The 13,978-nt window shown below is 41.7% G+C and overlaps 1 protein-coding gene across 1 annotated transcript in view; it reads right to left on the reverse strand.

The window, feature by feature from the left end:
* Positions 1 to 884: 884 nt before the first annotated feature.
* Positions 885 to 13,978, reverse strand: part of lcp2 (lymphocyte cytosolic protein 2) — a 31,359-nt gene continuing 18,265 nt past the window's right edge. The window contains exons 5-21 of the mRNA XM_023962603.1: positions 13,645 to 13,670; positions 13,503 to 13,558; positions 12,538 to 12,712; positions 12,358 to 12,452; positions 9,246 to 9,309; positions 7,547 to 7,624; positions 7,387 to 7,412; positions 7,149 to 7,168; positions 6,144 to 6,257; positions 6,041 to 6,059; positions 5,642 to 5,657; positions 5,045 to 5,123; positions 4,886 to 4,926; positions 4,454 to 4,536; positions 3,066 to 3,140; positions 2,767 to 2,916; positions 885 to 2,119 (exon numbers count right to left, since the gene is read on the reverse strand). Coding sequence (XP_023818371.1) covers positions 1,973 to 2,119; positions 2,767 to 2,916; positions 3,066 to 3,140; positions 4,454 to 4,536; positions 4,886 to 4,926; positions 5,045 to 5,123; positions 5,642 to 5,657; positions 6,041 to 6,059; positions 6,144 to 6,257; positions 7,149 to 7,168; positions 7,387 to 7,412; positions 7,547 to 7,624; positions 9,246 to 9,309; positions 12,358 to 12,452; positions 12,538 to 12,712; positions 13,503 to 13,558; positions 13,645 to 13,670 — 1,264 coding nt within the window. The 3' untranslated portion in view covers positions 885 to 1,972. The remainder of the gene's footprint in view (positions 2,120 to 2,766; positions 2,917 to 3,065; positions 3,141 to 4,453; positions 4,537 to 4,885; positions 4,927 to 5,044; positions 5,124 to 5,641; positions 5,658 to 6,040; positions 6,060 to 6,143; positions 6,258 to 7,148; positions 7,169 to 7,386; positions 7,413 to 7,546; positions 7,625 to 9,245; positions 9,310 to 12,357; positions 12,453 to 12,537; positions 12,713 to 13,502; positions 13,559 to 13,644; positions 13,671 to 13,978) is intronic.

Below are 13,978 nucleotides of genomic sequence, written 5' to 3' on the forward strand. Positions count from 1 at the left end.
ATAAACTGTGGAAAAAGGTATGTCAACATATGGACTATAATATTGATTTATTGGTTTTTGGTCAACATTTCTTGGATTACTCAGAAAAGTGTTTCTACTGTTTTTATGTGTTAAATTAGAGCCCCCTGGACCTGATGTTTCCTGTTTTTTTTTTTTTACTTAATTGTTCTAGACATATGCTAATTGGTTACCGGTGTGTGAATGTGACCTGTTAAGTAACAAAAAGAAACAAATAATTCCCATTGTTTGATTTTTATAGATTTTATGTGTATAATGGATCATCCAGGTGGTCTATAGCACATCCAGATGAGCCTGGATATGTACTGGCTTAAGCGTGCTGTGCAGGATTTGAGGTCATGAGGGCATGAAATCCCAGACTGTGTGTTTTGTAACTTGTTTTTGGTCTGTTTTATTGATTTTTAATTTTATTTTAAATATTATTCTTTTTTTATGTACCATCTAAAAACAATTTCAGCCTTGCATCATGGGTAATCAAAACAAAATTCTCTGTCCTCTTTTGGGGTCCTGTGACATATTCAGGTCAGTCTGTATTCACTTCACAGTAAAATGATTCTCATTTACAACAAAAAAGCTTCAATCTTGTTAGGAAAAGGAAAAAAATGTGGTTTTATGAAATATGCATGACAACTCTTCTGGGGGATTTATATCAACTTCATCAGCGTGTAAATGAGACTGTTACTTAGGAAGGTAAAGGGCTATATAGTTATACGCCAATTACCATTTATGCTATGGAAGTTTCGCTTTAATTTAGGGTGTGGTTATGTGATTGACAGGTGATAAAATCCTCAGCTTTATTTAGTGTAGGCATGTCCTGACCGACACACACTCAGTAGCGTCATATCTGGACAAGATGGCGACCATCGTGGCGTTTCAAACTTTATTTAAAACAATGGATAAACATTTACAGACTGCTAAAAACACAACAAATTCCTCAAATTTTGTTCAAACGTGACTTTCTAACATCATCTAAAACAAAGCTGAAACATTTCATCCAACCTTGACTTAAACAAAGACTACATTTCTTGGAAAAACACCAAATTTTACAGTTCTGGTCTTCATAAATTCAGCAACATCTTTGTAGATGAGATTAAAGAGTTTTTACAACCAAGAAACAGACTTGACTTCAGTCTGATGGTGCAAGTCATTTTACAGATAAATATAAATTAGACAAAAGCATTTAGAGTGTGAGTCGTGATTTTAATCAAAGTTTCATAATGTGGTGCAAATCTTTGAAAGAGTTTGAATTAGAGGGTGTATTCAGACGGAAAATGAGTTCCAGATTATCGCGGGGAAACGCACTCTGGTTCACTTTCAGTAAACCCGGTGTGTCCAGCCTGAAAACACCCAGAAGTACATGAATTCCCAGAATTCTTTGCACAGATGCATTGAAGAAAAACCTGTTAGGCATCATATTGTTTGCCCCCAAAATAATCTTTGATTACATAATTTATTGTAGTATGCATTTCATGAAGCTTTTTTAAGATGATTTGTAAAAGTGAAACACAAATGTTTGGTCAGATGTTGATTATCATTTGGTTCATGTCATCATTCTTCTGAATTCCACAGATTAGGAGAGAATGAAAAATAAATTGGCGCCTTTTGTATCTTTCTGGACGCTTTAAGGAGATCAGCTGAGAGTTAAACTAACAGACAAGCAAAGAATCAAAAAAGGAACAGAAATTTAGGATAAAGCTGACTTGACTTCAACACAAGTTTTTCTGAAGTTTGAATCATGTATGTAATAAATTTATGGAAAGCAAACATGACACAAAACACATCTTAAACACGTAGAGCTTTAAGGTATTTCAATAGAAAAACAAAAGCAAACATTTGAGCCTGAGAATTCCTTCCTGTTTTTCAACCGGTGAGGCTTAACCTGAACATTCCTCTAATTCTGACTTGTGGGCTTGTTTCTCCTCTGGTCTGGTTTTGATCCGGTTCCGTCTGCTCACTACCATTTCTGCCCAGTAATATAGTTTGCAACCGGGTCAGAAAGCAGACATTGGTTCTGCTGTCCAGAGCCCCGATTTTTAGCATCAATGAGGAGCAAAGGAGAGTGGGAGTAAAGGGAGATGATTTCAGCGACTGAAGAGAAGGACTAGAAACAAAAACAACACAAAAAAAACACAGTTAATGCACGAAAATTAGCTGCTCTCTGCAGATAGAGAGCGTTTATCTGCCCCCCCCTGCAGGTCAAATGTGTAACTACTTCTTTTGATCAACTCTTGAAGGGTAAATGTGTGACTACATGTTTCCTCTCTGGTCTTTAGGTCAGAAGTGACGGAGGCACATGGAGACATTTTGATTCAAATATTTTGAATCTATCAGGACATCTTTAGCTGGAAATGCACCTCCTACTGGCTGCATCATATGGAATCATTTGTGTAGCACAATTAAAAATAAAGGTCCAAACCAGAAATGCTTTTTCATTTTCAAAATGTAACTGCATCAAATGACTCAAAATTAAAATGAAAAATCAATACTTCAAAATTATTTGTCATTTTCTACTTCAAAACCGCTTTAAAAAGCATTTCTGCTTTTGACTTTTATTTTTAATTATGTTACACAAATGCTTCCATAGCATCAAGTCTTGTTCTCTTCGAAAATGTTTCCTCTCATTTTTTTAGTCTGCACGTTCCTAAATTTTCTATGTTCATCTGAAGATAAAAATGTTTAACCTTCATGTCTACATGAAGAGCCTAAGAACTGCTCCTTCCCAGAAGTCTGTGTGTGATTCCTGTTCACCTCCTGAGATTTGAGTCCGGTTCCCAGCTGGAACACCTGGTTCTCCTGCCTGATCTGGATGTTGTAGACCTTGTCCTGGTAGAAGACCATCAGGGTGAAGGGCTGGTTGGCCTTCTGCCGGATGCTGTCCCTCACCAGGTACGCCCCGTCCTGCATGCAGACACACAGGTAACATCACTGACCTGCTTCCTTTCAGGTTTATTGCTCTCAACGCTTTACAGCTTCAGTTGATCTAAGCCTCCTGACGAATATTTTATGAAGACTTAAAAGAGCAGAAACTGGAGCTTTCTCCTCCTGACCTTGTGGACTTGTTTCAGACATGCTTCAGCCTGACCCCGGGTCACCATCCCAGCATACCAGCGTGGATCCAGATCCTGGAAACACACAGAGGCCTGCATGACAGCAGGAAACATGAACAGCAGCACCACCTGCTGCTCAGACTCAGGAACTTCCTCCGGAGCAGTTTTCTCCCTCCTTCCTGATGAAATCACATTTCCGTTTCTTTCCATGTGGCTCTATAAACACTTCATCATCTGTTTCACGGTTCAGGTTTTATTGAACCTTCAGGCTCTAACTGAGAAGGTTTGTTAAAGGCCGAGGTCATCTGGGGTGTGAAGGTCAATGAGGACACTATGGAACTGAGGTGAGGTGGTTTGTTTGTTGTTCTAGACAGGCAGCCCTGCTTTGGACAGTCTCCTACAAAGGATGTTGAACACTGTCCGTCTCAGAGCAGAGCTTTCATAACTGTGGAGCCTCAAGATGCACCACTGACAAAATTAGTCTTTTGTTATGTGTGTAGATGTTTAATAAAAACATATTCCAACAGCATTCTGTCAACACTTCAGAGCTTGTTAACATTCTTAAGTCAAGGACCAGATCGTTTTCACAATTCTTCTTTCTTTCTGCACCTTCAAGCAGAAATTTGACCCCACCAGAAACTCAAAAACTCAAAATTTACAAACACCTCGTACCCGGTGAAATGAATTTTGAGCATAGAAAACAACCCCACGACCAAAAAAAATGATGACATCACCCATTAAATGAATGAACGGGTCAAAATCTCTTATGGGGCTCAAAAATGTTTTTCTGAATTCACATCTAACGAAACTAGAAGACACATGTCAGGGGTCTCCAAGGGAGGTTATGAAATTATTATGGGATGGCCACAGCAGGACCTACAGCCTCAGTCTACATTGACCTTGGGAAAAGATTGCCATCATTTTCTTGGCCAGGGTGGGTAGTGCCTGCAGGCCATTCAACACTGCTTGCAGCTGTAATTTACTGTTAATTTTGAACTCTAGTTTTCAATGTAAATGGTAAATGGCGTGTTCCTGCTGCCGAACACTGGCGCCGACTTTCCACCAGACGCAAGGTGGGGTTCAGTGTCTTGCCCAAGGACACTTTGACACATGGGTGGACAAGGGGGAAATCGAACCTGCAATATTACACTGAGAGGTTGACCGCCCTACCACTGCACCAAGGTCACCCTGTGGATTACGAAGTCTCAAGTCCTAAAAAAAGGTTTTGTGTCGTCTGTTTGTTTTTATTCAGTTCTTTGTAACCTTCCTTCCTTTATCAACGGGACTGAGAGCCAAACATGGATCTGTTTTCCAGACTTTACTTAGGATTGGTCCCAAATCTGCTCTGCCACGAGTCTTGTGTTGCTCTTTTGTTTCGTTGTGTTTACCTGCATGTGTGTATTTGTGGGAAGGGGAGGACGTGGCGTCTGTCTCTCTGATCCAACAAAGCTGCCTCGATGTTCAGCAATCGCTGCAAACACAGAGAGAGTGACTCACTTCCTATTCTTCAAACCCAACTTTGACCCGACATTAGCTAACGCTAATCTAACATTAACCCAACCTGATCCTAACATTAACCTGACTCTAAGCTAACATAACCCAAACCAGGCCAATCACTTGCTCGATTCATGAAAACCATAATAACATTATTTCTACATTATTTTTAAAGAAACCACATTTCAACACCCCAAAAAACTTTACAAAGATGAAAGCTGCATGTTGAAGGTCGGAAATGAAAACCATCCAATGAGGAGTCACATCTGTCTGATCTTCATCCGTCATTTCAAAAATCCTGAGCTGAGTTTGTTAGTTTTTCTCACCAGAGGACAGTTTGTGAGGCAGGGAGCCTGCAGAGGGCATGCTGGGGGAGAAAACAGAAGCATCAGCATCAGTGTCTTTGCTGTGTTCATCTGAGCTCGTGCTGAACCTCCTCCATGAAGCATTCAAACTGAAAAACAGGTTTGATTCTGTTCACTTACCTCTCCGAATGAATTCCAGGAATACCAGGGCGGGGGGCAAGACTTTTGTTATGGAGAGGGAAGGTGCTGTGTTTAGAGACTGAAGAATGAAAGACACATTTATTAAATCATTTCAGTGACAAACAAACAAAAGCCTCACTTCATTTCAGCTGTGAAGCAATGGTGGAAAACACTAATTCTGAAGCTGATTATTAACATTAAAGGGTAACCTCAACTTAAAAAAGCCTTGCTTTGTTCAATAAGGCACTCAGTCATTTATTAAGATAAGGAGTTAACTGTTAGGGTAAAGCTGGACTTTTTAACATGCGTGGGAATCCATTAGATTGGCTCATTTCTGCCACCAGCCTCCAGAGGTTCTTTGAGGAACTGCAGCAGCGTCGCATCTGAGCTTGCTTTGGAATTGGGAATGGAAAATGAGGGTTTGGGTCCCAACCAGTTTGTTAACATTTAGGGTGTAAAAATTAAAGCACAAAGCAAACTTAATGAAAAAATTAAAAACAAAAACTGAGCCTCTTCCATCCTGCAGGTCCTTCTGGAAGATTCTCTCATTCATGTTTTCAGGTTTTAAGCAGACAAAAGAAAAGAAAATACTCATACCTTCTTTTTGTGTTTGCTAAAGAGGGAAAAAGAGAAAAGACTTTAGAGCTCATTTAGTAAACACCCCCGTCAGAAATGTGCCGCTGCTCTCCTCCATCATCTCATCCTAAACTACATTCTTTTCCATGAATGAGGTGTTCCTGAAGGCAGTGAGGGTTTCTCCCCTTTTGCTGTTATTGTTAGTTCATTTTAGTATTTTCCTATTGAATTCTTTGTATTCGTGATCCTTTTAAGTTCATGTTTTACTTCGAAGCCCATAGAGACGACTGTTGTTGTGATTTTGGGCTATACAAATAAAATTGAATTGAATTGAATTGAATAGTTTGTGCCCGACTGAAGTAAAAACCACAAATTTTCATCTCACGTTCTTTCGTTCTGTGAGTGAAAAGGCCAGCATACCTCTGCAGGACCAGGATATCTGAAAAACCAAACGGAATATTGTTAATGATAAACCAATAATAAACCAATCTTAACACAGTCTGTGACGCGCTCAGAAGAGGACCTGTTGGGCGGGGGCCGAGCGGAGGAATTGCTCCGGCCGATGGAGGTCGAGGAGGGGGGTAGCACAGGAGGAGGCTTGGACCGAGCGGGAGGATCAGACGGGTCAGGCTGAGGCCTAAATCGAACACAAACATCATGGTGAGTGTTAGTGGACCTGCTTCGGTTGATATGGCAGACAAATCATGCATTGTGTGGTACAAGCACCAAATTTGGCATGGCTGGACTTTAGCAGACCCTCTTTCAGAAAAACCTGTTAGCCAGGAGAAAAATCCAAAAGGGCGTTGATTTGTCAAGATGGCAGCCATACAGTCGATTGTTACAAAACCTAGTCTCAACAATATGGGCTGTTCATGCACAAAATACAGTCTTTAAACTTGAGGGGTACCTGCACATTACTATTATATGCATACCACATTTTAAAATCTTGGATAATCACGGGGCTAATGTCCTTTTCTGAAAGAGGGGATCCTTAGGCTTATCCATGCTATATCTAGTGCTTGTACCACAAAATGCAGGATTATTTTAATCATCAGCTCCACTATTGGTTGTGTGTCTGGATGGCTCAGTTAGTTCAGCGCAGGACCAGCGTTGGATCTCAAGGGACGCAATGAGCTTTATCCAGTGTGGAATGGGCAAGACCCTTTGTGGTGCTGCATAATAAAGGGGGGGGGGGGGGGACATATGTGTCAAGGTGTGGGTTATCATGGAAGATGTGAGCCTAAATTGTGGGGGGGGGGGGGGGGGGAGTCCCGGAAAACAGTGGCGATCTCACACAGATAGTATGGACTGATGCTGTAAATGTGTATTTAATGATAGAACAGAACATTTCAGGCGGAAGAACTCTGCGGAAGCATTTCACTGAAAGCTCTGCTCTGGTGACAGAAGAGGGAATGGAGAGGATGACTGCTGTTGCTGGGATGGACTTCACATCTTCATCCCATTGAACGGTCCAGACAGTGAGAGAGCTTAAAGTTACAACCAAGCTTGTGTGTGAGTGTGCACGCACCTCCAGGAGTGACCGCCGGACTGGAAAAAAGAAGAAATTCATCAATTAATGGAAGGTTAAAATGTTGTGCTAACCTGTAAGTGTGGCTATGGAGTTCTACAGGGTTCACTTGCTGACCCCTGTTTTTGTGTCTTAGTCTATTGGTTTCATAATGTTTTGTTAAGTTCACAACATCAGCTGTTTGTGTTCTACCTGACAGCTCCACCATAAATTCTGATCCTTCAGAAAGGAAACTCACCCTCTCAGGAGCGCTGTTCTGAGCTTCTGTGGAAAACAAGCAAACATTGACTGTCATAATAAATGAATTAAAGCAAGATAAATGTAAAAAATAGAGTGAAAATCTGGAACAGAGTGGCTGCTCGTGTGGCATAGTTTGGGAGGTTTGGTGTTTTATTTACCTCTGCTGTTGAAGGAGTTCGATCCTGGCTCTCTGCCAGGCTTGCTGCTGCGACAAATCTGCGGCGGCTCAGCAGGAACTGAACACAAACATAAGAAAACCTCTGTTGTCAACAGAGCCAGATGTGGTCACACGTGGTGAGTGTGATGTCATCTGTAGAAAATGGTTTAATTCTAGTTCCAACAAAATAAAGTCATATCAGTCGCCATTTTTTCACTGTACACATGTTGCCATGTTGGAGCCAGCATTCGTCAGTGATAAGTCCAGGTAAGTTGAGTCAACATATCAATGGCAACCACTCTTTCAACCAATCAGGAGGGAGCTTGTTGGAAGGTCACAGCCTTACCACTTGAAAGCAGGCTCAGGTGAATCTGTCAATCAGATGTTTTAAACTTTCGACGCAAAACCTGCTATTGTTTTTTGAGGCATCTGATTGGTCAGTTTTTAACTTGAATATCTTGCAATACAGAAAAAAATGGAATTTTCAATAATATGGTAAAAAAAAAGGTTTCAGATCAAAGAATGGTTATTCTGACCAATAGAATGACTTATTAACAGCTTTTTTTTCCTCTGTAAAGGTCTAAGAGATTTTGGCTTCTTGGAACCAGCAGGTTGGAATGCCAGGGGGGGGGGGGGGGGGGGGGGGTCACTCAGTTCAGTTCTTTTATGCAGTCAATAGGAGGAGTGCAGCCTCCTTTTAGAAGTCTGAACCTGAAATATCCTAACAATCGGTAGGGCGCTGAGAGGACACCTGCTGCTTGCTGGCAGTGATGTCCAAGCCCCCCCCGGTTTTAATTGCACCTTAGACATGCAGGGCCCTTGGTGGTGGGGGGGGGCATGTGCTGTGCTGGCTTCTTTAAAACAAACTTTAGCTTCATCATCTGGACAAAAACAAGAGGTAAGAGGTGAACTTTCTCTCTGAACTGATGCTTTATCAGACACATCGTGACCATCAGCCTAAGTATCGCTTTCCTTTGCTGCTGCAGTCGAGGTCGGTGCCGCTCTGCCGGCTAAGTGGACCAATGTCACAGTAGTGTGAAAACGCACCACACCACGTAACAAATAGTCCTTTTTTTGTGATATAGATAGAAAACTTTATTTATCCATTTGGGAGGTTCCCGCATGGAAATTGACATCTCCATCGCATACAGCACTGGTTGACATACATATAGGAAAAAGCAGCACAGTAACTAGAAAAATTAGAAAATTAGAACAGTAAGAAACAGTTTAAATATCTGCAAAACAGCATATACAAAACAAAAAGGTCACTCAGGCCCTTTCCCTTTACTTTTCCATCTTCCTCCCCCCTCCTAAGTGGAGGTTAAAGAGTTTGATGGCCCGGGGGACAAAGGAGTTCCTCAGTCTATTAGTCCTGCACCTTGGGAGGAGCAGCCTCTTGCTGAAGGTGCTTCTCTGGCTACTGATAGTCATGTGCAGAGGGTGGGTGGTATTGTCCAGGATACCCGTCAGTTTTTTTAGTGGGAATGCATGAATAACTCTTTTAGTCACAAAATTAAACATTCCTATTTTACTGGAACAAATAAAAGGGACCAAACCAGTAATCAGTTAGTCTTCAGAAAGGCCTTAAAAAGAGGAAAAGTCTTGTCCCCTTCCTCACCTTAAATGAGGTTTTATGACCACCAACTCCAGGTTAGCAACTGTTAGCAAATGTGGACAGTAGACTGAAGCCTTTTACTCACATTTTCCTGGCGCTCGTCCCACACAGTGCGGGGACGGTTCCCGCCGAAACGAGGATTCTGAATGCTGCTCGGACACAAAATAGACAAAAAATGCATTTTTAGAAAGAATCGTCAAACAGAAAATGGTTTTAAATACAAATGCTGGCTTCACTTTGACTAAACTGATTAAAAGGCAGGCTTTTTCAAGAGAAGATAAGACTTAATTTATCCCGCGATGGGGATAAAAGCAGAACACTGGAGCAGTGTGAAAGAACAGAAGAATATCTGTAGCTCACACGACAAAAATAAATTAAATCAAAATTAAAGTAAAAATACACACCAAGACAACCTTTGTAGGAACTAAAAACGACGGAAACAACAACAGCAACCACAAATGAAAAATACACCGTGTGCGTGCATAGTGTGTCACTGGTGTGCAGTGTTGTACAGTCTGATGGCTGTACATTTTAAATATGAGCATGTTGGCTTTTATCGTTGACCATATGACTGATCGGTTGTTTCTGTTTGATGGTTCCTGTCACGGCAGCTGTTTTTTTACATTTTTTATTAATTTGCTATTCGTTTAAGTGGTCTCCTTGTCTCGGGAAGTCCTGTGGACTTAATTTTTTTTCCTCTGGTCAGGTTTCACACACCCCACTCTCAGCACAGAACCAAAGACTGAAGTAGACCCAACCACCTGCAAAAATCACAGTTACAGTTACAGGTTTCCCAAACAACCTTTAAATCCAGATTTCTCTTGTTTGGTCCAAACCAGAGTTCAGTTGAGCCCTCACACATGCCATACTAGGAGATCCATCTGAGGTAAAAGGTCTGGATCTGACCAAGAGCAAACCTGCCAGTCTGAATTCTACCTTAAGGTCTATCATCTGAAGCAAAATTTGTTCAGAACTGAAGGTGTGTTACAGTTAGAATTTGGAAAAAACATCAAATTCAATTTCAACAGATTTTGCCTTAAATGCAGTGAACCTGGAAGAAAAAAGACGGAGAACATGAAAAACACTGTGAGAGGACCAGTCTACAGCACTCAAGATCAATTTCAGCACCACAATCTGGGGCTGTGGTCCTATGTGGTTCTAAACCTGTGACATGAACACTGTTGTTGTTTGTTGAAGACCCGTTGTACTGTGTTTGTACTGAGCCACTTAGGTGTCAAAGTGAATAGCGCCGTCAAGAGAGTTTACTTAAAGTGCAGATGCCTCCAACCAGCAGGACACTGGTGGTCTAGAAGTCATTAAGTCCCAGACCATGAGACAGACTAACAACTTCCTGCGTTGTTTTTGTGGCCCTCTGAGCTCACCAGAGGGCTCTTTTTAGTACGAGGCAAAAAAGGGCCGGTACTCAAGCACCCCTGGGGCCCTATTATTGCACTCGCCCGGCGCCACTTCCTGTTTCTTTATTAACTCCGTGTGTTCTCTTCTCTTCCTCTTGCTAACATGAAAAAAAAATGATCAAACAGAGAGAATGCTGTGTGGCTGTCATTCTATCATGCATTGTTAAGATTTTCATTATCTGTAATGACAACAACATACGATTATAAAGTGTTATAGTTAGGCAATGTTCTTTACTTTACGGAGCTGTAATCCAATAGGGGGAGGCTTTCTATTTTTGAGAAAAACATAAATTCTTGAGATCACTGAGTTTTCCACTGTTCAAACAGAAGGCAGAGTTGATTTAATATGCGCAATAATGATAAATTTGCTATTTATTGTACATGTACACGCAGCTGTACAAATACTGTTTTTCATGGAATCAGTCTGCTGCATAGAAAGAAATGGGAACCAATAGTCTGAGCAAAGGCAGAGGGATAAAAACTGCACTATGAAAGCTTGACCATCTCAATGTCCTCAAGTTTCAGACAGCACTGTAAAGTGAGATGGACCTCAAAACACAATGTGAGGGGCTGTTTCAAAGACAGGTTCCTGTTTTCTCGATGTTTGGTTTTGAAAATGAGCTAAAGAGAAAAGGAACCCTACTAAATATGGGTACAGGACAGTTTCAATTCAGTAAATGTATAAAGCGGATGCATGTCAGCTGTTAAGCTTTCTGTGAACTGCTGGGGAGCACAGTTATTTGAGTGTCTGCGAAGGCCTTCCTCTCTCTGTAACAATGTGGTTACATGTGCAAAATATCTTTGATCCGATCAAAGATCAGATCAGAATTGAACTGTGTACGTGGCCCCCCCAAAAAAACCTTATCCGATTATAACAAACGTTTGCATACGCCACACTTTCGGTCGGAACAAATTATGTGGTCATGTGCAGAGCTCTCGAAAATACCGGTAACGACTGTAGATGAAGAAATATTGAGTTCCGGTGTAAACAAACAAACCTGCAGCATAGAGCGACATGATCTTCTAAACATGCTTTGATTATTTTTATTATTATCAAGTGGTTGTTTTCTCATAATTTTTTTTAATCTGTCCTTTTTTTGTGTGTGTGTGGAACAGAGCCGGAAGAAGGACTAGGATTAGGCTAATATGTGCCAAAGACAACATTTAGCCGTGGAAATAGCTCAAATCCATGCGGGATATGCTGCAATCTGTATCTTGACTGAACGTAAATATGTGGGAATAACATCCGCCTTAATTATGTCTGGACATGATTGGAAACATGAATTCACATGATTGTTCACACGGTTTCTCAGGACTGAGCAGCATTTCTCCAATCAAAGCTGCCTCCGTTAGCTCACACACATCCAAGAACCGCTCCACTGTTGTGGGGAGACGCGGTTCTCCTGAGTCCAGCAGCTCGCTAAAGCAGAGCAGCCGGATGGACTGAAGCCTCCTCCGGAGCACACAGTAACAAAGCACCTCCCCTGCCTGCAATCGGCATAACCCACCTATCTCCATCGGAAAGAAATTTTGATCCAAATGACTGATCAGGGCAGAGTATTCAGAACGGCGTGTTTACATGACGCATTTTTATTCTGATCAGGCGTTCATTATGATTACTTTTGTCCATGTAAACGCAGCTAGTGGTTTGCTGGCTGCAACGCTCCTCTGTATCGCTGAGTTATCAGTTCTTAATGAGAAATGGTTGAAGACAGGTTTTACTGACAGCTCGGTAGAAGCTTTCTGCTCGGGTGCAGATCTTTTGGCTCCCTGCGTACTCACATCTCGGGATGAATGCCCTGGCAGAGTGGAAGCCAGGGGGCGGGGACTCAAAGCTGGAGGTGCGCTCATGTTAGACGTGTGGTTATCTCTTTTATCTGTGGAGGTATAAACATGGCTTTTGGTTACCTACTCAGGTAGTGGTATGCAGGCCTGAAGTCAACCATGTGCTTCATTGAGTACCAATATAATCCCCCTCCCCTATGGGGGACGTTGGGTAAAACTTGGTAACCCCATCATCCGATGGTGCTGAAGGCGGGGGCTCGTATTCGTTAGATGGGTCTTCGCTCGGGGACTCGTAGTTGTCACTTTCTTCCTTTTCATCACTGTACGGACTCTCATAGTCGTCGTCGTCTTCCTGTTGGCAAAAGAGGGTTTATAGATGTGATAGAAAGAAAAGAACAGAGGAAATGCTGTCAAACTGCATGAGAAACCTAAAATAAATAAATAAAAAGAAAAAAAAATGCATGCAACAAAACAAAAGAGTCAATAAAAATAGTAAAAATAATATTAAAAAAACCTAGTCAATCATTAAATGTAAAAATGTTTTAAAATAACATATAAATGACATTTACCAAACAAAAACAAGCATAACTCTTCCACAGTCTCTTTGAAGGAATAGAGTGGTCTACTTTGGGGAAAGATTCACTCAAGTCCAACAAATCCAGGACTGAAGACTTTCAATGTCTGACTTGGACCTGAAATGAGTAACCCTGACCTGGTTTTGTTTCATGCAGACCTGCATTTTAGAGTCAGACATCAGTTTTACCAAAACGGTTACTCAGCCTAATATGATCTTATCTGTTTTGCATTGTGTATCTCTGTGTTTTTCCAAAAATTGAAATTCCATCCATCCTCTGTTCCTGTTCAGGGCTGGGAGAGTCCTACACATTAATACACCAGTGGTGCCACATGGAGGCAGGGAGGGTCAAGTGTCTTGCCCAAGGACACAACGGCAGCTGACTGGGGGGAGCAGTGATCAAACCGCCAATCCTTCAATCATTGGCCGACCTGCTCAACCACCTGAGCCGCTGCGGCCATATCATAAATAAATGGAGGTGATCTGTAAGGGTGTTGCTGTTTCACAAAGCTCCCAAATTTCCAAAAGCTCTTCAGAAGCTGAAGGTTATGAGGAAAAATCAACTTACAAATTCATTATCGCTCCACCCTTGGGCCTCAGAGCTGGTGTCTGTAGAGCAGAAACCTGATCACAGGTAAAAAACAAAAAAATACACATCAGCAAAATTCTCTTGGAGAAACTAAGGAATTCTCAGTATAGGAGAAACTCACCTGCGTCAGGAAACACGGGGGCTTGTCTGTGGAAGACAGACATGGATCAGAACTTCACAGCAACTCATGCTCAGACTGGGTTCAGTGCATTCAGAAGCTTGATAAAAATCATGTCAGAAATGTCTTCATGGCCTCTGCAGACACATGATGAATCCTAACAGCAGCCTCTGCGGTGTTCAGCCCAGACTGAGCTTCCACAGTCCTATGTGCAAGTCTGGCTTTGTGAAGACACAAATTCTATTCACACTGGAAGAATCAGCTACAAACACATGTCAATCTAAGATGACCACCACAACTGAGTCCCCAATGTTTAAGTCAGGTTAAGGGAAACAGG

The sequence above is a fragment of the Oryzias latipes genome, chromosome 14, assembly GCF_002234675.1.
Source record: "Oryzias latipes chromosome 14, ASM223467v1".
Classification (NCBI taxonomy): Eukaryota; Metazoa; Chordata; class Actinopteri; order Beloniformes; family Adrianichthyidae; genus Oryzias; species Oryzias latipes.